At 39.1% G+C, this 24,018-nt stretch overlaps 1 protein-coding gene across 4 annotated transcripts in view; it reads right to left on the bottom strand.

The window, feature by feature from the left end:
* Nucleotides 1-24,018, bottom strand: part of LOC140492110 (glutamate receptor ionotropic, delta-2-like) — a 546,695-nt gene that overhangs the window by 187,585 nt on the left and 335,092 nt on the right. For all 4 annotated transcript variants that reach the window (XM_072590871.1, XM_072590873.1, XM_072590872.1 and 1 more), the window contains exon 6: nt 5,967-6,140. In XM_072590871.1, the coding sequence (XP_072446972.1) occupies nt 5,967-6,140 (174 nt within the window). The remainder of the gene's footprint in view (nt 1-5,966; nt 6,141-24,018) is intronic.

Genomic DNA, 24,018 nt, shown 5'->3' with positions numbered 1-24,018 from the left:
GCTGGGTCCACTGCTTTTCATCTTTCATATAAATGATTTGGGTGTGTGGTTAGAAAGTTTGCAGTTTAGAAGTTTGGTGGTATAGGGGACAGTGAAGAAGGTTATCTCAGAGTATAATAGAACCTTGATCAGATGGGTCAATGGGTCGGGGAGTGACAGATAGAGTTTAATTTAGATAAATATGAGGTGTTGTATTTTGGTAATGTAAACCAGGATAAGATTTATACAGTGAATGGTAGTGTCCTGGGGAGTGTTGCTGAACAAAAAGACGTTGGAGGGCAGGTGCATAGTTCCTTGAAAGTGGAGTCACAAATAGAGAGGGTGGTGAAGATCGCATTTGGCACACTTGCCTTCATTGGTTATAACATTAAGTAAAAGAGTTGGGTAGCCATGTTGCACCTGTACAGGGCATTGGTGAGGTCACTTTTAGAATACTGCATACAATTCTGGTCACCTTTCTCTAGGAAAGGTGTTGATAAAGTTGAGAGGGTGCAGAAAAGATTTGCAAGTATACTACCAGGATCATGAGGTGCATGGATAGGGTGAATAGTCAATGTCTTTCTCCTAGAGTAGGCATGTTCAAAACTAGTGGACATCGGTTTAAGGTGAGAGGGGAAAGATTTAAAAGAGTTCTGAGGGGTAACATTTTCTGGCAGAGGGTGGTGGGTAGATGGAACTAGCTGCCACAGGAAGGGATGGAAGTAGGTACAATTATAACTATTAAAATGCAACTGGATGGCTGCATGAACAGGAAGAGTATAGAGGGATTTGAGCCAAATTTTGACAAATGGGACTAGATCATTCTATTGGATATCTGGTGTCAATGGATGAGTTGGACCGAAGGGTCTGTTTCCGTGTTAAAAAAACCGATAAGTATAAAAATATTTTATTCAATGAATGTGTCTACCTAGTATTAGAGCCGGCTGGCTAATTACCTGCCCTTTGACATTAAAATGAGCTTATTAAGTCACAAGTTTCACAGGTTTCTTACAGCACATATCTTGGTAGGGGGAGACAAAATTCCCTTTGTGGCTATGAATTTTAAAATCATTCTTCTGAAATGCTGTAGAAGTGCTGCCATTTTTTTATGATTTGTAATTTATAAAACATTGCTTTTATTACTGTAGGCCTGAAAGAGTAGCTCATCAGCATTTCCAACAGACCTAAAAAATACTGCAACCTGCAATTCTTTCACTATAATTAGAAATGCATAGTTATATGGAATCTTCTCCCTGTGGACCGAATATAATACTGCTTGTCACAGCAGGAAACATGGTAAGCAGGTCCATTTAGTTATGGGTGTTAGAGTGGTTTCCCAGTGAGTGTAAAGTTGGGAAATTCATAATGAGAAATAAAGACATGGCTCATGAACTGAATTCATACTTTGCTTCAGTCTTCACAAAAGATGACATGAATAACATACCTGAAATGACGGAGAACGTATAGTTTATTCAGTGGGAAAAACTGAAGCAAAGTTGTATGAATTGTAAAATGGTGTTAGAGAAATTGATGGGGGTTGAAAGTTAATAAATCTTCACAGCCAGATAATCCACATCCCAGAGTATGGTCTTTGCAATAATGGATGCATTGGTGGTCATCTTCCAGACTCTAGACAATGGAACTGTTCCTTCAGATTGGCGAGCAACTAATGTAACCCAACTATTTAAAAGGGGGATAGAGAGAAAATAAGAAATTATAGACCAAAGAGTCTGTTGTTGGTAATGGGGAAGATGGTAGAGTCTATTATCAAGGATTTTATAGCACAGGCTTTAGAAAACAGTCAGACACAATCAGTATGGATTGACAAAAGAGAAATTATGCTTGACAAATCTACTTGAGGATTTTGAGGATTAATGAGTAGAGTTAATCAGGGGAGCCAGTGGATGTGGATTTTCAGAAGGTTTGCAACAAAGTCCCACTTCAGAGATTAGTGACTAAAATTAAAATGCATGGGATTGAGGGTAGTGTATTGAAATAGAGAAAATTGGTTAATGGACAGAAAATAAAGAGTAGGAATAAAAAGGTCTTCTTTTTTCCGAATGGCATGCTGTGAGTACTGATGCAATGCAGGGATTGGGACTGGGGTCTCAGCTATTCACAATATATGCAAATGACACAAAACTGGGTGGAAGGGTGAGCTGTGAGGAGGATGCAGAGATATTGCAGTGTGATTTGGACTGGCTGAGTAAGTCGGCAAGTGCATAGCAGATGCAATGAGAACGAATGTGTTCTTGAGGGAGGGTAGTAAAGATTTGCCAAATTAATTCTTGAGATGACAGGACTGATGTATGAAGAGGGCTTGAGTCAGTTAGGATTGTTCATTGGAGAAGAATGAGGGGGTATCTCATATAAACCTATAAAATTCTAACAGGACCACACCGGTTCGATGTTGGAATAGAATTTCCTGGTGGTGAGGTCATCCAGAACCAAGGATCACAGTTTAAAGATCAGGAGTAAACAAGATAGGACTGAGATTAGGAGAAATTTCTTCACTCAGAGTGTGGTGATCTTGTAGAATTCACTGCCACAGAAAGTGGATGAGGGCAAAACATTATGTGTTTCCAAGGAAGAGGTAGATATATCTCTTGTGGCTTCAGAGGTTCAAAAGGTAAGGAGGGAGGCTGGGATTAGGGATTGAGCTCAATAATCAGCCATGATCATACTGAAAGACATAGCAGGCTCAAGGGACAAATGGCCTACTCATAGCAGAGAGAAGATAGCAACACATATTTTGTTCAAACTCAAAACATCATTAACCATCTTCATTGCATTTTACTCAGGACACAGCTCAGTTCAGGTTGGCTGCCCCTTCAGGACCTGTCAGCAAAGTGGAGTTCCAGCTTCCTTTTCTGGGTCATATCCTGAGTGATGATGTTCGATTGCCACAGAGGGATGGCGTTTCTCCCTAGCAGTGTGTGAAGTGGTGTGCAACTGGGCTTTAAATACAGCACTAGGATATAAAGGCCAGAAAGTCCCAACAGCAGTGAACACTCTGACTTTCCTGGTGCAAAATACCACAAGCAGAACACCATGGGGCCTTGGTACATTATTAATGAAGTGACAAGTTGAAGGTGACATGAGAAAAGTTACTCTGAGCCATGGTGGAGCAGGGACCATGAATCCCATTCGGAGAAGCATTGTAACTCAAAATACATAACTTCAGCCTGAGATGCATCAAAATACAGCTTGGTGGAAAATTGTTGGCATTAGGATGTGTGCATGACAGGCAGTTTTCTGATCTATTCAAGCAACTGGCACAATGGATTGTGAATTTCTACCCTGAGGAGTTCACTTTTAAAGGCAAAAAGTGCAAATGTGTTACATATTTATTAAAATATTTTTGCAGGCACACTGAGGCTTTAATTACATGTGCATACATATATCTGTGCACATACAAACATTAAACATACAAACATTTGGGTGGCATGGTAGCTCAGTGGTTAGCACTGCTATCTTGCAGTACCAGGGACCTGGATTCAAATCCAGCCTTGGGCGATTGTCTGCATGGAGTTTGCACATTCTCCCAGTGTCTGTGTGGGTTTCCTCCCATAGTCCAAAGATCTGCAGTTTAGGTGAATTGGCCATGCTAAATTGCCCGTAGTGATAAATGCTTTGGAGGGGAGTGGGTCTGGGTGGGTTGCTCTTCGGAGGGTCGGTGTAGACTTGTTGGGCTGAAGCTTCTGCACTGTAGGGAATCTAATCTAAACTAATATATGACTTAGGAGTAAGACAATCAGCTACTTGAAACTGACCTGCTATTCAATAAAATAATGGGTGATCTATTCATGTTTCAAATTCCATAATTTCTTCAATGCCCAATAATCTAGATTTACTTAATGAATTAACAAGTGGAAGATTGCTTGAGAAAAATCATTGTGAGCCATAGAGAAACAGATACCATGAAATTCTTTCGCAGAAAAATCACTAACAAAACTATATCTACCTCCACCTTAAGATTATTCAATGACCTCGTCTTCTTCACCTTCTGAGACAGAGAGTTTCAAAGTCATATCACTCTCTGACAGAAGAAAACTTGCCTCATCTTTGCCCGATAGGGTGATGCCTAATTTTTACACCCCTTGTTCAGGATTTAATCACAAAGGGAATAATTCCAGATCCTTCATTAAGACCTACCGGGATCTTCTAAACTTCAATTAACTCATATCCCACTCTTCTAAACTCCAGTGAACATAAGCCCAGTTTTTCCAACCTTTCTTCAATTGACAGTCTGCTCAATTTAGTTACTCTCCTCTGAATCATCTTCAACACGTTGGCATTTTCCCTTATATTAGAAGACTAAACCTACTGCTCCTTGGATGCTGCCTAGCCTGCTGTGTTTTTCCAGCACCACATTTTTCAAGACTAAAACTGCACACAGTATTTGCGATGTTGTTTCACTAATGTCTTATATAACTGAAGCATGATTCCATTCCCTTTCTTATCTTTTTTTTTCAAAATAGAGGAAAGCATTCCATTATCCTTCTTAATTAATTGTTGTACTTGCAGTTTAACCTTTTCTGACTCCTGCTGTAGAACATTTCAATCCTTTTGCATTTAGGAACTTTGCAGTCATTTTTCATTTAAATCACATATTTTTATTCTTCCTGCCAGAGTGAATGATACATTTTCCTATGTTATATTATAAGATTATCTATCTGTCAGTTTTTTGCCCACTGAAACCATTTACATTGGTTGGCAACCCCCTTATGCCTTCTTTGAAAAATACCTTTCTACATACCTTTGGCACATCTGCAAAATTACCCACCATACCTTTGCTTCCCCTAGCCAACTTATTGATATAAATTGTGAGAAGTTGAGACCCAGCACAGACCCCTCCAGGAATCCACTCATCATAATCTAACAATCAGAAAAAAGACCCATTTTTACATAATCTTTGTTTTCTGAGAGCCAGCCAATCTTCTATCCATTCCAATGTAATGCATCCTCACCCTGTGCTTCTGCTTTGTACATTAACGTGGTACCTTGTCAAATGCCAGCTCAAAATTTAAGTTGTCTATCTACATTGCTCCCTCTCCCCAACAATAGTGCATGTTACTCCTTCAAAAGTCTCTAATTATTCAGTTAAATATGATTTTCGCTTCATAAAACTATATTGGCTCATCCCAATTACCTTGAGTTTTTGTCAATGACTAGCCATAACCTTAAATGATTGATTCTAATAAATTCTGCATCACAGGTGTCAATCTAACTGGCTTCTTGTCTATTGGATTTTACTTTTCTCCCACCTTCCTTCCTCACTTCTTGAATACGAAGGTTATATTTGCTACTTTCAGTCAATATAACCTTTCCAGAATCTAGCCAAATTTGAAAAATTAATGCCATCCCATCTACTACATCCTTTAGCACCTTAATTAAGACCCTAGGATGAAGTCCATCAAGACTTGGCACTTGTTAGTCTGCAACTTCATAAGTTGTTTAAACTTGCTCCCTTACTGACTTACAGCCACAACCAGAATTTTACTTGTATTCTTTATAGTGAAGACAAAAGCAAAATTTGACTCTTCATAGAAACCTGTGAACGATCGCAGAATCACAAATAAAAGATAACCATACGCTTTCAGTCAATTTTCTGATTCAGCTATTTTTGCACAATTAAGTACCCATAACTTACCCTAAGTAGAATATAATTTCTCCAGTTGACTAGCCTTTACTAATAATAACAAAATACATATGCAAAATTGTTACATACATTTTCAAAAGTCAACTATTTATTGGTTAAATATAACCCCTTAAAAAGACTCTATGACAACATCTGAAAATTGTCAGTGCCTATTTAATGAACATTAAGGGTAGCTTTAAAATTGCTTACAATGTTACATTATTCTTCTATAGCATTAGTAATGACAATTCTACTTAGATCCATACATATATTGTCATCTAAATATTATATAATTTGTATGTATAGAGTAATATTATTAAAAATAATTTATTGTCACATTCCCTACCTCCATGTGTTGTGTGAAGGGATCTTTAGGGTTGCACATTACAGAAGAAAATCTATGACTGCTTCTCAAACAGTACTGGCTCTTGCTTTCTGACATTGGGAAAGTTTGCCGAATGACAGTCAATCTGCCAGTCAGTCTCTTTGCCAGCTCCCGAATATCTGCATCATTTATTTCCTTAGTTTAACAAAATAAAACAGATAATTAGTTAACTTAAGAGATGGTCTTTTACATTAACTCATTTTAAAAGAATCAGAGCGCGAACATAAAATTAGTTAAAAAGTTAATCTGTATCAATATTAATCACATAAAAAAAACCATTTTTTGTTATACATGAATACAGTATATACAAAAATATTTTTCCTTTGTAAAACCATATGGCACAATTTGTTCCACTAAGTAAAATTTCTCATCTGATATTTCCAACTGGAGATTAATCATTATCTTTAAATTCCTACAATTGTTGCATAAACTGGTAATATTTACAGGGCATTTATACTGTAAGGGCAGGGTAGATGCAATGTGTATATGCAACTCCAATAAGCTGGTAGTGAAAATATTTGGGTGAAATCCAAACTGGTTTGGAAAAGAGGGTGTAGTTTCATATCATTTTGTTTTGCAACTGAATGTTAAATATGGGTTTATAAAGTACTTTAAAATTGAAATGTTTGAACAACTTCACCAAACCTCAGGCGTAGACTAAATGAAATAGTGTTTATCATTATATATTTACACACTTTTCAAGAGGCAGTATTCTACAAGCTCCTACTCCTCACTTGACCTTAAATTGCATACCATGTCATGCATTCCGCTCCTGAAGTTTACACCCCAATCTCCAACTCAATTTTACCTGCGATGGGGCAGACATTGGGAGACCTCTCCAGCATGAGCCAGATGAGGCCTCCTAATGACCTTCTTTGCATGCCACCGGGGTTTTATCAAAAGATGGAGGGGCCCATGTCAATTGTGTAATCTGGCAGTTTCACCAAAGAGATTGACAGCTTGTTAAGTGGGTTATAAAGGTGCAAGCAGGATGAGTCTTTCATGGGCATCCTATGTCCACTGGTGCTCCCTCGAAGGTTTGTGAATGTCTGCAATGCACCTGTCCCCTCACCCTGTCCTTATCAGGACTTGCTAACCTAGTCCCAGCAAGATCCCAGATTGATTTGGACCTTGGTTTGTGCTGAAGTTCTGAATGTCTGCTTTGGGATTGGCTGCAGCCCAAGCAGTAAGCCTTCCTGATGGAGTTGCTAAGACCAGACATCTAGTGACTACTTGGCCAGTAGTTCACAGTGGTGGGACTTCCTCCCTTGGGGGGAGGGGAAGGCCTAACTCATGCCAATGATTGGCTGATGTTTATGTAATTGTTGCTGTACAAATTAGCCATGCGGGGGCAGGATCACACCAACATTCACACTGGCCTTTCCCATAGAATCCATCTGAGAGTTTAAACAGAGTTTATTTAAAGAGAATATTTTGTGGTTTAGAATATGTCCTAAATTTCCATGAACAAAATAACAATACTTTATCAATCTTCTGTGTAAAATTTGTTAAAATTGATTGATACAGTATGAAAAGTACAATGAAACAATGGGCTATAAGATTCCATACCAGCTTTTGTATTTCTTCAATTGAAACTTGTGCATCTTTTTATCCCACAATCACTATCCCACAAAAATTCCATAAATTTTCCACTACCTTCTGTATTCCATCTATCGAGTGCCTTACCAACATTTTCGTATTTTTTCAGGGGATGTGGGCTTTGCTAACTCCACCAGCGTTTATTACTTATCCTTGAGAGGATGGTTGTGACCTGCTTTCTTGAACCACTGCATTTTTCTTTTCAGTGTAGGCACACCACAATGCTGTTTGGAATATATCCCATGAGTGATATAGTGATACTGAAGGAACAGCGATATATTTTCAAGTCAGGATGGTGAGTGGTTTGGAAGGGAACTTGCAAGAGGCAGTTCCTTCCATCTATCTGCTGCACTTCTCCTTCTACATAGTAGCAGTTTTGGGTTTGGAAGGTGCCATCTAAGAAGCCTTAGTGAATCTCTATAATGCACCTTGTAGATGGCACATACTGGCATGCAGTCAAGAGGGAAGCATTTCTTCACACAACTGAATTGTGCCTTATCGACAATGGACAGGTTTTGGAGAGTCAAGAGGTGAATTACTCATTGCAGGATTAGCCACCTCTGACCTGTTATTGTAGCTGCAGTACTTCCATAGCTGCTCCCTTTCAGTTTCTGGTTAATGGTTACCCAGGATATTAATAGTAGGGAATTCAATGATTGTCATGTCATTGAATGTCGAGGGGCACTAGCAAGATTCTTTTGATGAAAATACTTATTGCCTGCCATTTATGTGTCACAAATGTAACTTGCCATTTCTTAATGTCCTGGGTAATGTTCAGGTATTGCTGCATTTGGACATGGACTGTATCAGTCTGACTTTAATGCACTTAAATTACACCAGAATTAGAAATGAATACATTTATTCCTGGGATCAGCTGGAACACACAGAAGTGAGGAGCATCTGAGCGTGAAGATTGTGAACAGTTTGACAGGTATGACAGCTGTGATGTTATTTTTAAAACATTTATTCTGATATTCAGCAGACATGAAATAGGGATTGCTTGAGCTATTTTGACTAGCTGGAAATTTGAACTCCCCCCACTCCAGATTTGTAGCTTCCCAAGATAAAATACATGATTTGGAGATGCCGGTGTTGGATTGGGGTGTACAAAGTTAAAAATCACACAACACCAGGTTATAGTCCAACACGTTTAACTGGAAGCACACTAGCTTTCGGAGCGACACTCCTTCATCAGGTGATGAAGGTGATCACCTGATGAAGGAGTGTCGTTCTGTAAACTAGTGTGCTTCCAAGATAAAATAGGGTGACACCCTAATCTCCCCACTCAGCTCTGTCGAAGGTGAAGCCTGTATCCAATTTGGATGCTCCAGGCTAATTTCAGGCAGTCACAATGGATTTCTGTAGTATCAGCCAGGATACAGTGCAGATTTGTATTTGTCAGGTTACTGCTCTACTTTACAGCAAGATAGGGTACTCATCTGTTTTGGTGACATCATCCCAAAGGTGGGGATACACCCAAGGCTAATAATTCAATAGGTGGCATTCATGGTGTTTTGACAACACCTTTAGACAACTGTTTCAGCTTTGTCAACTCAATGTATTGCCAGTAACGAAGAAGTGATTCTGTACAATAAAGTTAATATATAAAAATGATCGTAAAGAACTGATCCTTCTAAATGTGGTTCTTTTTGATTTCTTCCATGAAGTAAGATACATCAAAATTGCTTGTAGGTAACAAAGCCTTGTTACATTGGTATGACATCATGTATAATATCTCAGATATAACAACTAAGTAAAGCATCCTAAATAGCACCAGAAAAATGCCACATAAATGTCATGATTCAATTAGAGAGGTCTACACCAGACTGATTATAACTTGCGCTGAATGGCAAACCTTCTGCAGACAAAAATGCCTCCGGTGATGCTGCAGACACTTCAGGACTCAGGAACAAAGAGATCATCAAGAAATCCTTTGCTCAGAGGCATCCTCAGTACACACCGCAAGTGGCTCCAGAGCACAATTTCTGATTCCCTTCTGTTTAGAGTAATCTATCATTGCTCACCTTATTTAACATTTCCTACATTGAATTAAAGAACCAATCCTTCCAGCTAGTGCACATCACATATTTGATCCTATGAATTTGACAACACATTAGACCTCTTCATTCTGACATACCAGCAAAGACACATTGTGCATTATTAAAGGCCATGAATCCACCTGTTCTGAAATGTTGATGCTTCTCCTTTTTGACAGTAGGTGGTGTGTGCCATACTCCTCCAAACCATGTACAATTTCTCAGTGTAACACAAAGTAAGGTGGATAGCTGCATTGTTTTCAACATTTGCTTCAAAAGATAGAAGTGATTCAGAACATGTTTGTGCAGTGTTAACAGATGGTCGAACAACTGCAGCCATCATACATTGTATACAGCTGCAGTAGCTGTCTTGGCTTGTACGTTTATGGTGCATCTGGAGACATCTAAAGCAGACAGCTGGGTGATAGAACGTTGCATTGTCTTGAAGTGCAGCCTGCTGTGCAGCATTTTCACAGCATGCCAGAAATTTATACATTGAGCAGCCCACTGTTGAATTCTTACGTCACAGCTGTCTCAATACAAGTCCCAATATTGTGAATGATGTTGAGAAATTACATTGCATGTTGATGCACAACTTCTCTAGAGCTACAGTTAGAACATTCATTTGGGGACCTGTGGCTGAATTTAGGACTCTGGATTTGGAATTACACTCCGGTGAAATCTGACCACACTTTCCATGGGATTGCACAGCAGATTCAAGCTGTGAAATCTTCCATAGACATCCTGCTGTTTCACAGGCAGATTAGCATAACTTCAGTTTATATAACTAAATACTGTGCAACACAATCAAACTGTGTTCTGTGAGATTGAATTCCTGGCATCAACTGCTAAGGAGCCCTCAGCAAGTTGTGGGCTCAGCAATGGCTTTGACACTGACTCCTTCTTACTTGATTAGATTAGACTACTTACAGTGTGGAAACAGGCCTTTCAGCCCAACAAGTCTATACAGACCCTCCAAAGAGCAACCCACCCAGACCCATTCCCCTACACCTAACACTAGGGCAATTTAGCATGGCCAATTCACCTAACCTGCACATCTTTTGGATTGTGGGAGGAAACTGGAGCACCCGGAGGAAACGCACACAGATACGGGGAGAATGTGCAAACTCCACACAGACAGTCGTCCGAGGTGGGAATTGAACCTGGGTCTCTGGCACTATGAGGCAGCAGTGCTAACCACTGTGCCACCGTGCCACCCTCTAACCAATTGCTTCTTTCTGTTACATCCTAATTGATCTAGACAGGCTAGATCTTTACTGTTGCTAGCGACTGAACAGGCAAGGAATTCAAGGTGATTAAAGATGCTCATTGCAAGACGGGCATCGGGATTTGCTGCCTTCTCACATTATATTATAATACAGATTACTATTTATATTTTAGAATCCAATCAAAAACCCAACCTTTCAAATGAAATACATAACATGATAATATTTTGCCTGGAATTCACTGCAATTGCTAAATTGGCAACAAACAGCATAAGTAAGACAGTTATCTTGCTGATCAAGGTTTGTGTAAAGATTTGTAGCTCAGGTGGCAGTTACAGTGGTTGTGGATGTGTTTGCTGAGCTGGGAAGTTGGTTTGCAGATGCTTCATCCCCTTTCTAGGTGACATCCTCAGTGCCATGGAGCCTCCTGTGAAGAGCTGCTGTACTGTGTTGGTTGGAATTTATTTGGTTTTGTTCCTGTTGCTTCCCGTTGCCGGTTCCAGTTGTTTGTTGCAGTGGGTGGTAAATTGGGTCGAGATCAATGTGTTTATTGATAGAGTCCATGGATGAGTGCCATGCTTTTAGAAACTCTCTGGCTGCCCTCTGTATGGCTTTTCCGATTATTGTTATATTGTCCCAGTGGAATTTCTGGTCCTTGTCATCTGTGTGTATAGATAATAGGGACAGCTGGTCATGCCATTTAGTGGCTAGTTGATGTTCATGAATGTGGATCACTAATTGTCTGCGTGTTTTTCTTGTATAGTGGCTTATGCAGTCTCTGCATGAAATCTTATTCACCACATTTGTCCTGCGCATTACAGGTATTGAGTATTTTGTTCTGGTAAGTTGTTGTCTGAGTGTGGCTGTCAGTTTATGTGCTGTCACAAATCCAAGTGGCTGGAGGAGTCTGGCTGTCAGTTTCACGATGTACTTTATATAAAGTAGAGTGTTAGTATGTTGGGTCAGGGTATGTCCTTGTCACATTGTTTGTCTGCTAGGCATCTGTGGATGAAGTTGCGGTGGTATCCGTTCATGGTAAAGACTTTGTCGAGGTGTTCTTTTCTTTGCAGGTTGGAAGTGTTGCAGAGTGTTGTAGCCCTTTTGAACAGGATTCTAATGCAGCTTCTCTTGAGTGTGTTTGGATGGTTGCTGTTATAATTCAACTATCCTTAGTATCTATATACATAGAAGGCGAGGACCACAAATTCAACTGGGACACACAACCATGATAGGACAAGCCAAACTGAGGACAGCAAGAGAATTCCTAAAAGCTTGGTTCTCTTCCACAGACTCCATCCATAAACACATTGACCGAGACCCAATTTACCGACCACTGCAACGAACAGCCGGAACTGCCAATTGGAAGCAGTGAGAATGAAACAAAATAAATTCCATCCAACACAGACCAGCAGTGCTTCGCAGGAGGCTCCACAGCACTGAGGATGTCACCTAGAAAGGGGGCAAAACGTCTGCAAACCAAATTCTCAGCTTGGCGAGCATACAACAACTGCATACTGCTGATCTTGTACAAGCAAATTCCTCCATAATTCACAGAGAGAATAAATATAAGATCACACATTAAGTACAGCAACAGATTGTGAACTGTGTAACCATTGGGTAAAACAATACTTCAACTGTTGACTTCTGCAAAAGATTTCAATACTTTGTTTGTGAATTTCAGCACCGCATTGAAATTTAATCTTGGGATTATTATTTTTATCGAAATTAAAGGCCCCCGTATGAAAGCAGTTTCATAGTGGAGTTGATTAAAATCTATATGAAATCATATTTTTCTTTCACATTGAACAAAATACAGTTGTAATTCATCATTATATAAGAGTATCAAGATATATGACCCATTCCTAATTCTCCTTGAGAAGGTGCTGGCAAGCCATCTTGACTTGTTGAAGTTTGTGTGTTGTTGGCACATCCATGGTGCTGATAGGGAAGGAGCTCCAGGATTTTAACCCAGTGATGGCAAAAGAATGGTGATATAGTTCCAACTCAAGACGGTGTGTGCCGTGCAGGAGAACATGTTCCTAATGCCCTTGTTCTTCTGAGAAAGTTAAGGTGGCAGGTTTGGAAGCTGCTCTGAAAGAAACCTTCGGCATTTGTTGAATACACCTTGTAGATGTTACACATTGCAACACAGTGTTCCAATGGTAAAAAGAGTGAACAATGCAAATGTGAGGGTGAAGGTGGTAGTGGGTACAATCAAGTGAGCTTCTTTATGTTGAATGGTGTCATGTTTCTTGAATATTACTGAAGCTCAAGATTATTATTTTATCAAAATTAAAGGTCCCAGTTAGCAAGTAAACTCATGTTAGCAAGTAAAGAGTACTCTGTAATAACATTGAGTTGTTCATTTTCAGATGATGGTCAGACTGTGGGAATTCAGATATGTGGCACCAATCAGTGAAATCTCAGGTTCTGTCCTGTTCTTGCGGCCACGGTATTTATTTAACAGATTCAGATGAGTTTTTCATCAATGGTGACTACTGGAATATTGATAATTAAGGATTTCAATGATTATTGCAGTTAGGTGTGAAGGAGAGATTGTTGGAGTCATTCTTATTGGAGATGATAATTATTCTCGCGAATGCTACTTGCTACTTATTAGCCAACCCGGAATGTGGTCCAGGTTTGCTGCATATGGATGTGGACTGATAGTATATCTGAGAAGTTGTGAATTATACAAACGTCAGCAAACATCTCCACATCTGAGGTCTGAAGGTGGTTCCATTCAAGGTACTATGCTGAGGAACTTCTGCAGTGATGCTTGACATTTAATAATAAAAATCATTTGTTTTTGTTCTCAGTATGATCCTAACCATGGAAAGCGATTGCCGTCTGATTTGCAGTGATTTCAATTTTATTAGAGTTCCTTGGTGTCACATCTAGTAAAATATTGCTTGATGACAAGGTCATTCTCTCACCTCTGGAATTTAGCTATCCTGTTTAGATTTCATCCAAGACTGCAATGAGGTCATTATCTTCATCTGTCCATCAATTTATAACCAACTAATTGAGCTGGTGGAATGAAAACTTGACTTCAGTGAGAGATCATTGCTCTGTACGTGTCATGAACATTGCCTTATATTTTGCTAAAAATTCAGAGTAGATGGATTTTGAGCACAGGATAGGAGATTTTCCACATTTTTAGAATGATGCGAGTGTGTGACTATGTTGGAATGGCTTGGGTGAAGGTATAGCTAGGTCTGCAGCACAGCACTATTGTGTTTAATACTGCAGTTTGGATTTTTTCAAGGCCAATAATCTGTTGAATATCCAAAGTACTAAGCCATTTCTTGATGTCTTACAGAGTTACCTGAATTGGCTGTGAACTGATATTCGTGATGGTGGGGCCCTCAGGAGGAGCTGAAATTAATCAAACAGTCTGTACTTCTGGTTGAAGATGGTTGCAAATGCTTCACCCTTGCTTTTATGGATTGATGTGCTCAGCTGGACCATCTTTGATGAATGGGATGTTCATGGAGATGAAACTTTAGCTGTTCAGTTGTTCATTTGTAAGATTGAAGAGCCATGATCTAATCTGTTGGTTGTGGGATCATTTAACTCTGTCTAGTATGTGGCTTTCCCTTTTAGCATGTATGCCATTTCTGCTGCAGCTTTTTTAGATTGGCACCTCTGTTAGATATGGCCGATGCTGCTCCTCGCATGATCTTCTACAATTACTGTACATCATTATTTACTCATTAAGAAATCCCCCAAAACATAACAATGCTTAATTCTATTTAATTAATTCCTCTGATGAACATTAACTTATGTCCAGCAGCTAATTTATACAATTTAAAAGCAGCAACAACTATGGAGTAAACATTGGTAGGAGAACAAATAGTTATTTTATAAATCTCACACTATCATGAGACAATGAGAAAAACAGATTTTAAAAGCATGCTAGATTACACTTATTATACTCCAATGTAAATTCTGAGGCTATATATAAAACAGTGCACCTAAAAGCCAATTTGACAACATTTCAAGAATTGTGCTACTTTTTTTAATGACACTATTTAGCAGTGACAGCAATGAGTATAAACGTTCACAACTGCATTAATTAAGTTCTCAAAAAATCCCGGCTCCACTTTCCACAATATTTATCTAGTTAAAATAAGATTAAACTGCAAATGCAATTGTTTTTAGCGTCCACAGCAGTGAAGCTCGGTTTGAAAATGACCGTGTTAATTTCTGTACATTGTCCCACAGTAAGACCACAGTGACCTAAGGTCATGCTGATCTCAGGGGCTTCACAAGCAAATATGTTCTTGCCAAAGATTGTCTGGGGAGTCCTCTCACAATTAGCATTTCAAGTATTTGAGGATGGAGTTACTCGCCACAAGTGTCTAGAAATAATAGTAAATTGTACTTTATCTCTGAAAATACTATGATCTAATTTATCAGCAAATTTCAAATCAGTGATTGCAAGGCTCTTGTAGCGCTCTAGTCTCTGGGTCAGAAGATCTGCGGTTGAAACCCACATGTTCTTGAGGTGTGTCATACCACATCCAAACAGGTTGATTTGAATATATCTGTATTGTGAGTTTTGGAGCGGGGGGGGGGGGAGGAGGTGATTTAACAAATCTGATTTTAAAGTTATCTGACAGGCTGGAATGGCATAGATGACAGACTGATAGCACTATGTGAAAAAGGGTGGGAGGAGACTTGTGAGAAGCAGAATCATTGGCACAAACCAGTTGGTCAAAAGGACCGATTTCTATGCTACAAGTTCAATGTAATTTTGCTCTGGTTGACATTCTGTTTCATTGGGTCAACTGTAAAATAGGAACTCCTCCTTCTGCTTCCTTCTTGCTGAGAGGACAAGGTTTAAAGTAGGGTGCAAGAGTAACTGGAGTTTTAAGAATCATATAAGCATTGGGCACATGGAGGAACACCTCAATTGTGCTCAGTATGCTCAATAGATGACAGGCATATCACACATAAGATTACCAAATCACCTAGGAAAATTCACTCTCATCTGAGGAGGGTTGGGAAAAATCATTAAATAGAATCCGTACAGTGTGAAAACAAGCCCTTCGGCCCAACAGGTGCACACAGACTCTCCGAAGAGAAACTCATCCAGACCCATTCCCCCTACTCTATGTTTAGCCCTGACTAATGCACCTAACTTACACTGCCCTGAACACAATGGGCAATTTAGCACAGCTCATTCACCTAACCTGCACATCTTTGAACTGTGGGAGGAAACCGGAGCATCCAGAGGAAGACCACACAGACATGGGGAGAACATGCAAATTCCACACAGACAGTTGCCCGAGGCTGGAATCAAACCCAGGTCCCTGGAGCTGTGAGGTAGCTGTGCTAACCACTGAGCCACCGTGCTACCCCTAAAAAGGAGCAAGAAAGGAGGGTGGGTAAAAATGGAAGGTTATAGAGGGTATGGGAAGTTGGGCAGGGGATCTACAAACTGGTCAGTGGGACACGTGAGAGCTACAAGGCAAGGTAAGAATGTAGTGATAATGTCACTACATTGGTAACCAAGAGCACAGACTGAGGGTTGCAGGATTCATAGGAAAGCTAACATTCACAACTAATTTTGTTTAATAATAATCAGACAATTAAGATATGTTCATTGATAAATCTAATATTTTATTTATTCTGCGTAACAGTAGCTAATGCAGATCTTGACACTAACTCATGTGACTCTGCTTAGATTCAGTTAACAAATATATGTTGGGATTACAATCGAAGTCTAATGTTTAGACCCATAGCTGTAAGGATAAGTTTCAGGTCCAGACTATAACCGGGTGTTGAATGATTTTTAATTTTAAAGTTGTATAAGATAGACATTGTATATTGCTCTGCTTGTTAACCCCTATCAAGGAATCATAACCACTACTGTGTCCTTGTACTAGTATATTATAAGAATAACAATTGACTAAATGTGACCTTTGTATCAGAGTTAAACTTGTAATAGTTTATTTTTGTAATTGTATAATCCTTTCGACTTTAACATATCTTGTATTACAAACTGTAGACATTAGTACATTCTGTGTTAGTTTTGTCTTAAAAGTTTAAAGTGTAACATAAAATATTTCTAAGCATTCAACCACAGGAAGAATAAGTACTAACAAATAAGTGTCTGATTTAATGGGAACATCATCAATTAAGTGAAGATTGAGATATGAACTCAAAGATATCAATCTGTAGGTCCTGTGGGTCTCTCTGTGCTATTTCTTTTCACAAAGGTAAAGAAGATTTCAAACTCAGGGATAGTTGGCACCTTAAGGAACCAGTTAGGAGACTATGCAGCACAGTGGCTCAGTGATTAGTACTCCTGTTTCACAGCATTTGGGAACTGGGATTGATTCCAGCCTTGGGTGACTGTTTTGCAAAGGTTGTACACTCTCACTGTATCTGAGTGGGTTTCCATTGGGTGCTCTGGTTTCCTCCCACAGTCCAAAGATGTGCAGGTCAGGTGGATCGGCCTTGTTAAATACGGGGTTACTGGGATAGAGTTGTGTCTGGGTGGAATCCTCTTCGGTGGGCCAGTGAATACCCAATAAGCCAAATGGCCTCTCTCTGCACTGTTAGGATTCTACCAAATACTGTGGGTAGAAATCTGTCAACGCCATCACCCTTAAAATTATGATCAAGCATCTCTTAAACCAACTAGCAATATGTCTTTATGTCTTGCCTGTCATATACCAGTAGGTTTTGGCTTGGACAAGTTAATATGCAACAGTTTTCAGTGATCATAGCATGCATGAGAGATTTGAAGGTATCCTGCTTCCATCTGGGTGTGGAACACACTTGAGGCATTAGGACATGACAGAGACATGAGACAAGTTTCTTGAGTTACTACACTAGACTTTCTCCTTTTGCCTTTTTGGTTTAAGTATCAAATGACCAAATTAATATTGGAATTTGAGTTTAAATTATATAATCACTTAATAGAGACATACAAGATAATCAGAGGGTTAGATAGGGTGGACAGGGAGAGCATTTTTCCAAGTATGGGGACGGCAAACACAAGGGGACACAACTTTAAAATGAGGGGAGATAGGTATAAGACAGATGTCAGAGGTAGTTTCTTTACTCAGAGAGTAGTAAGGGTATGGAATGCTTTGCCTGCAACGGTAGTAGATTTGCCAAGTTTAAGTGCATTTAAGTCGTCATTGGACAGGCAAATGGACGTTCATGGAATAGTGTAAGTGGGATGGGCTTCAGATTAGTATGACAGGGTGGCGCAACATCGAGGGCTGAAGGGCCTGTACTGCGCTGTAATGTTCTATGTTCTAAAACCACTCAAACTATATGCTATGGGGGGCACTTGTTCAAACATCACCACAGCAGCTGGTGGAATTTTAATTCAATAAAATCAGTCTTTACATGGAATACACTGCTTCCACTGTGCATTGATGATGAAGGGAGTGAATGTTTAAGGTGCTACTTTGTGTGCTAATCAAGTGGGCAGCATCTACGGTACCAAGCTACTGGAGTGTTATTGGAGCTGCACTTACTCAACCAAGTGGACAGTATTCCATCACATGCCTGGCTTGCGTCTGTACGTGGTGGACAGGTTTTGAAGAGTGAAGAAGTGTGTTAGGTGCTGTAGAATTTAGAAACTCTGACTTACTATGTAGCCTAAGAAGGCTTGAAATCACGGAGTTAACTTGACATGAAAGTACAGTCTCTAACTTAAGGCTGCAATTGTTCCATCAGTACTCTGTAGGAAAGTGCAGTGGGCACTACTGTAATCAGCTCTAAAAAGGCAGTAGAAGGAATAGTAACTGCTTGATTAAAACATTCCAGCATTGTGAATACGATATAAAAATACAGATAAAAATGAGATTAAGATTGTCACTATACCAATTAGGAGGGGGATGGCTTTTTCACTATCAGTTACTTTGGGGACAAAAAAATGTTGTTATATCTGTTGCCTTATGAAAATTTAAATACAGTTTTGTCTATGAAATTAATCTTTCCTAGTGTTTTGTGGCTTGAAGCTGAGACTTTATAATTAGTGTGGATATTGATGAATTCTTCTTATTTTGCTTCTGTGTGATTCCAATTACCCTACATGTAAACTTGAATAGAAGCTAATGTTACTGTAATGGAAAATTAAGAAATGTCACATTTACTGTGAAATTTGAAAGAGAATGCTTTTCTAAAATTTAATGCTGCGCTGAGCTTTGTAAACAATATTTTGATGAGGTTTGCAACCAGTTTGTCTCTGTTTGAAATTTGTAACATCCAACTTGACCTTGCGTCAGCCGAATTCAGCAAAAGCTGAAGAACTGTTATGTCCAAGACCAGGGGATGAGAGAATAACAACTTGAGTTTTCCCAGTTTTTGCCCTTGAGCGTGAGATAAGAAACAGTATAAGATGAGTATCTGAATTATGCTCTGGGACCCCTTACATTGAGGCATCTGCAGAATTTAATTAAAGCTCCTTTCTTTGCTCTTGCTAACATTTGAGTCAAGTCGATTTAATTTCTACCACAGTAAACTTGGGGGCTTGTCTGGGATCGTTTGCGTTACCGCACTGGACACCGTGAGGCGCCCAACTCCGCCACCCCGGATTCGGGGATCTGAACCCGACTCCCTTTCGATCGGCTGAGGGCAAGGGAGGCCATCGCCCGTCCCTTCGGAATGGCAGTCGCCTATCTCTTAGGACCAACTGACCTATGTGACCGACTAATAAAAGACTTAACTGAAGATTAAAAACTGGCCCAAAACCAAAAAATGTCCCAAAAATAACAAACGCTAAGAGCTTTCAAACAGAAAGAAAAATATTTTGTGCCCTGAATTCCAACCATTAATACTCACTTTATTGCATTCAACCAAAGAATTTATTGATTGATTATCACCTAAGGCAGTGTCTCCTATAATTTGTTACCCCATTTTGAGGCTTGTAAATTACCATTTGGTAATTTATAGTAAATTACCATAGACCTCTCATAGGGTTGAGGAGAGGGGAGTGGAGGACATTGAGGAAACAGTAGAAGGGTGAAGTTCCATTTGAGCTGGTAGAGTAGTGTCAGTTATTGCAATTGTGGAACTGGTGGTCACAATATTTCAGCTCAGAATCTGACTTGGGGTCATGATCACCATCTTAGGAAATTCCAACCTCAGGTATCACTGCTCTTAATAGACTACTGTGCATCTGAAAAGAATGATGGCTGTCTCCTGTATTGCTTATCTTACATGGTGTATAAGAAAGTATATTATTTTAACAATACCAGTAAGCCAGAGAAACACACCTGCACATCTGAAGCAAAATGTTGCATATGTGTTTCCTCTCCTATACTGCTTTTGTCTTATAGTAAAATGCGGCTGGTTTGCAATTAGCATGAAAATACGTTGAGTGTTGACATAGTCATAACTGCACCTCTCGGAAAATCAGTGAATTACTCTCTCAAAATCTCTTAGCATGGTTGAGTGGGTGGGAATTGGGTTGGATCCAATGGCCCTGGTTGGGTCTAGCATGGGTCAAGACCACGGAAGGAGAGAGCTGAACTCAACGTGGGTCCAGATGAAAGAAGAAACTAAGTATGGATGGTCTAGTTAGGACTGGGGGAGAGAAGAGGTTAGGTGGATCTGGAGGAGAATAAGATCTCTAGAGGGGCTTGGGTTAGGAGAATCAGGGCTAGTGGCTCGGGTTGAGAAGGGGGTAGGTGGAGTGTAGCTAGTTGTCACAAGGCAAAGGCAGGGTGTCATTCCTATATTGCATTTGAAGTAATTAATTGGTGAGGTTGGTTGAACCAAACATCTCAAATGGAAAATTTTTGAAAAATTCTTTCATAGAAAAGAGACAAACATATAACCCTCTTAATTGTGGAGATGAGTGTTACAGTGTTATTTGCAAAAATGCCTTCAGATCTGACAAGGCGCATCACATATGTGCAGCATCTTATGTAAGTCGGCATTCTGAACCATGCTTCATTCACACACACATCAGCTGCTCATGGATTAAATGATGTGGGTTTCAAAATTGTGAGTAACCTTACTGATCATTTTTGCAGGGCCTTTGTCAGTGCTGATTGATAACAAATGAAAGTGGAGTTTGATTCATATTTAGTTACTTTAATAGGCAGTAACAGATTTGATTCAGTATCAAAAGTCCCAGGTGAGTGATGTGGCAGATTTTCAGGGCTCATGTCATTTGAAGCTCTGAATTCTCTTTCAATTTGTTACACATTGAATTTAATAACAAATGCTATGATATACTTTTTTTTTCAGTCATCAGATCCAATTCTCAGTCAATAGACTGCCTCTCCAATGGGACACCTTATGAATTATTGACCTGCGTCATTCGTTTTTAAAAGGAATTGCCACGCTTTCTGATTCCACTTGGAAATTAAAAAAATCAACTTATTTAAGCTAGCATGAATCATTTTATTTACAATAGTTCTTGCTATCAATTTTTCCTCGTATGTTTTATCCGTGGAGATTTTGTTCTGCAAGGAATTGTGCAAGAAGAGCTAGGGATTCTCCAATGCATTATTGGAAAAGCAGACGGGCTTTTGTGAGCTCTGACAGTGAATGGTAGCAGGTTATTTGATAACAGAGATCCATAGCTGGTCTCAATGCTGTTGTGACTTAAATTTAGAGACCTGCACACTTCCAAAAGAATCTCTTCGTGGCAAGAATGAGCACAAACCCAGTCAGGATTTGTCAAAAAAAAACAAGTACTTGAAATCTCTGATCAATTTAAAGGGCTACACAAATACACTTACACACACTTACACTCTTCCATACACACTGTCATTCATTATGAGCTGGAAATTGAGCTCTTATGACCCAGATGATGTGCACTAAAAGTAAACTATATTTCCAATCATTAAAAAAATGAACTCTTGTGGATAGTTCTAATATTTATTATTTTTTATGAACTTGGTGAACTTCAATCAAATATGTGATTTTCTTTTGTACTTGGTCCTTTCAGGTTCAGGTTGGCAAAATAATCTGCTGTTCAGAGGATGTTCCTATAAATTCTGCAAGATATGCTATATAGGCATAACAATGTCCATGGCTGAAGAAAATAGGCTCAGGTCCCATTTTTGGCATTAAATGGGGTCCACTAAGATAAAATCATCTTTAACTTTGCTCAGCATAGAGATATAGGCAAGGGTTAAAAGAAATTTGGGATGCAGCTGTAACCCTCATTTGCCAGCATGGGCACCTTACAAAAGAATTTGGCAGTTATTGTTTGTATTCCAGTAATTACCTGGTCACTGGATTTTGAACACCCATTTCATTTTAATATTTATTTGATGAGTATGCTAATGTTATATACCAACTCGTGCTGAACTCGTGGCACACTGAATGCGTAATTTGTATGAGTTACTGGTTGATGAACAGTTAATTCTAAATGCATGCTTAAGCCATATGTCTGAGTAGTTTGAGTCAAATCAAACTCACACTGTAGTACAAATTGGTAGTGTAAATAGTAGAAATGAAGTAGGACAGATGTCAAAATATGTTAAGTAGTGGAAATCAAAGGATATATTTTGAAAAATATACATCCATGGACTATGGAGCTATAACAAACTGAGGGTAATGGTTATTAAATCCAGCAAATGTTTATACAGGAAAAAAGTTAAAGACAGGCTATTTGGGTATTGTGGGTATCTGGTTCATGGGTCCATGTCCAAATGAAATAACATGATCACACATGATGGTACTACTAGAATACAACAACACCCCGGCTTCAGAAGATAAAAAGTGATAGAGAGAATCTGGCACACAGGTATACAGATGAAATAGGAAACAATGGGAAGACATCCCAAGTCTATTGTAGCCAATAATATTTAGGAAGAAAGAACTACCTTAAAGAAGAACTACAAAATAGATTTGTCTTGTTCTGTTATGTATGAATGATCTTATAACCATTACGTTAAATGCCTCCTCATCTGATCTCCAAAAGCTTTTAAAGAAATTTATGATGAAAAGCTGCGATGAGTGGAATGGGAGGAAGTTGATGTGGAACATAAAAACTAACACAGACAAGTTGGGTTAAATGGCTTGATTCTGGTCTACCTATCCTACATGAACCGACATTTATATAACTCTCGATGTAGAAAAATATTCAAACATTTTATCAAAGTTTATCAATCAGACACTGAAACATGGGAATGAAAGAAGCTGAGATCATATTTGGTCAAAGTGAGCTTCTTCAAGGAGGCAAATAACTGGAGAATCAGAGGTTTAGTTGGTACTCTGGGGTTTAAAGACTGGATGAGTATAAATAAGAAAATTAATATTTGAACAAAGGGAGAAAAGTTCACACACACACACACACACACACACACACACACACACACACACACACACACACACACACACACCCTACAGTTTCCTAGGTTGATCATCTTCAGTTGTGTCAATGACCTATCTCCCATCATAAGATCAGAAGCAGAGAAGTGCTTACCGATCATTCCACCCACAGTGTTCAGCACCTTTTGCAACTCCTCAGACTCTGAAACATCTATGTTCATCTGCAGCAAAGTCTGGACATTATTTAAGGTTTAACTGATTGGGGGCAATTAGTATTAAACCAGAAAAGTGTCAGACAATGATCATCTCCAAGTGGGAATCTAACTTTCTTCCTTTAACATTCAACTGCATCAACTATACGTCAAATCCTAGGAATTACCACTGAGCAGAAACCTAACTGAGACTTGCTATACAGTATAAATATGTATAACATATATTATCATTATCTTCAGAATTTGGATTTTTTTAAAAAGGCAGTTGGATTTTGCTTAATGCTGTGAATTTTTTTTTTCAATAACTTCACCAAATCATTCTGGAACTGTGACCCAAGACCAGAAATGTGCAAAACTTGCAACTGCAGATCTCTGTCCTGTTATGGAAAGAGGTTTTGAATTTTTGACAATCAGGATAAAAATTAACTTTGTCTTCAGTTCAGTTGAGAAAACAGCACAGTTGAATTCAGGAACAAGTTTTTGTTTCTCTCCTAGCAGGGGTTCATGGAAGTCAGTTATTTTGGCAAAACTATCTTGTTTGTGCAGCCTTCTGACCAAGGTAGTTGGATAGAAATTTGCAAGTTATTGTTAACAGACTCAGGAAATTGTAAGATTGTCTTCACTGGCCTTGGGAAAGAATCTCTAAGGAGTCAGTTATGTACAAAGTTGAAATAGAGGT

This window comes from Chiloscyllium punctatum, chromosome 20 (assembly GCF_047496795.1).
Source record: "Chiloscyllium punctatum isolate Juve2018m chromosome 20, sChiPun1.3, whole genome shotgun sequence".
Taxonomy (NCBI): Eukaryota; Metazoa; Chordata; class Chondrichthyes; order Orectolobiformes; family Hemiscylliidae; genus Chiloscyllium; species Chiloscyllium punctatum.
The sequence above is the reverse complement of the archived record's forward strand: the minus strand, read 5'-3'. Positions and strand labels throughout refer to the sequence as shown.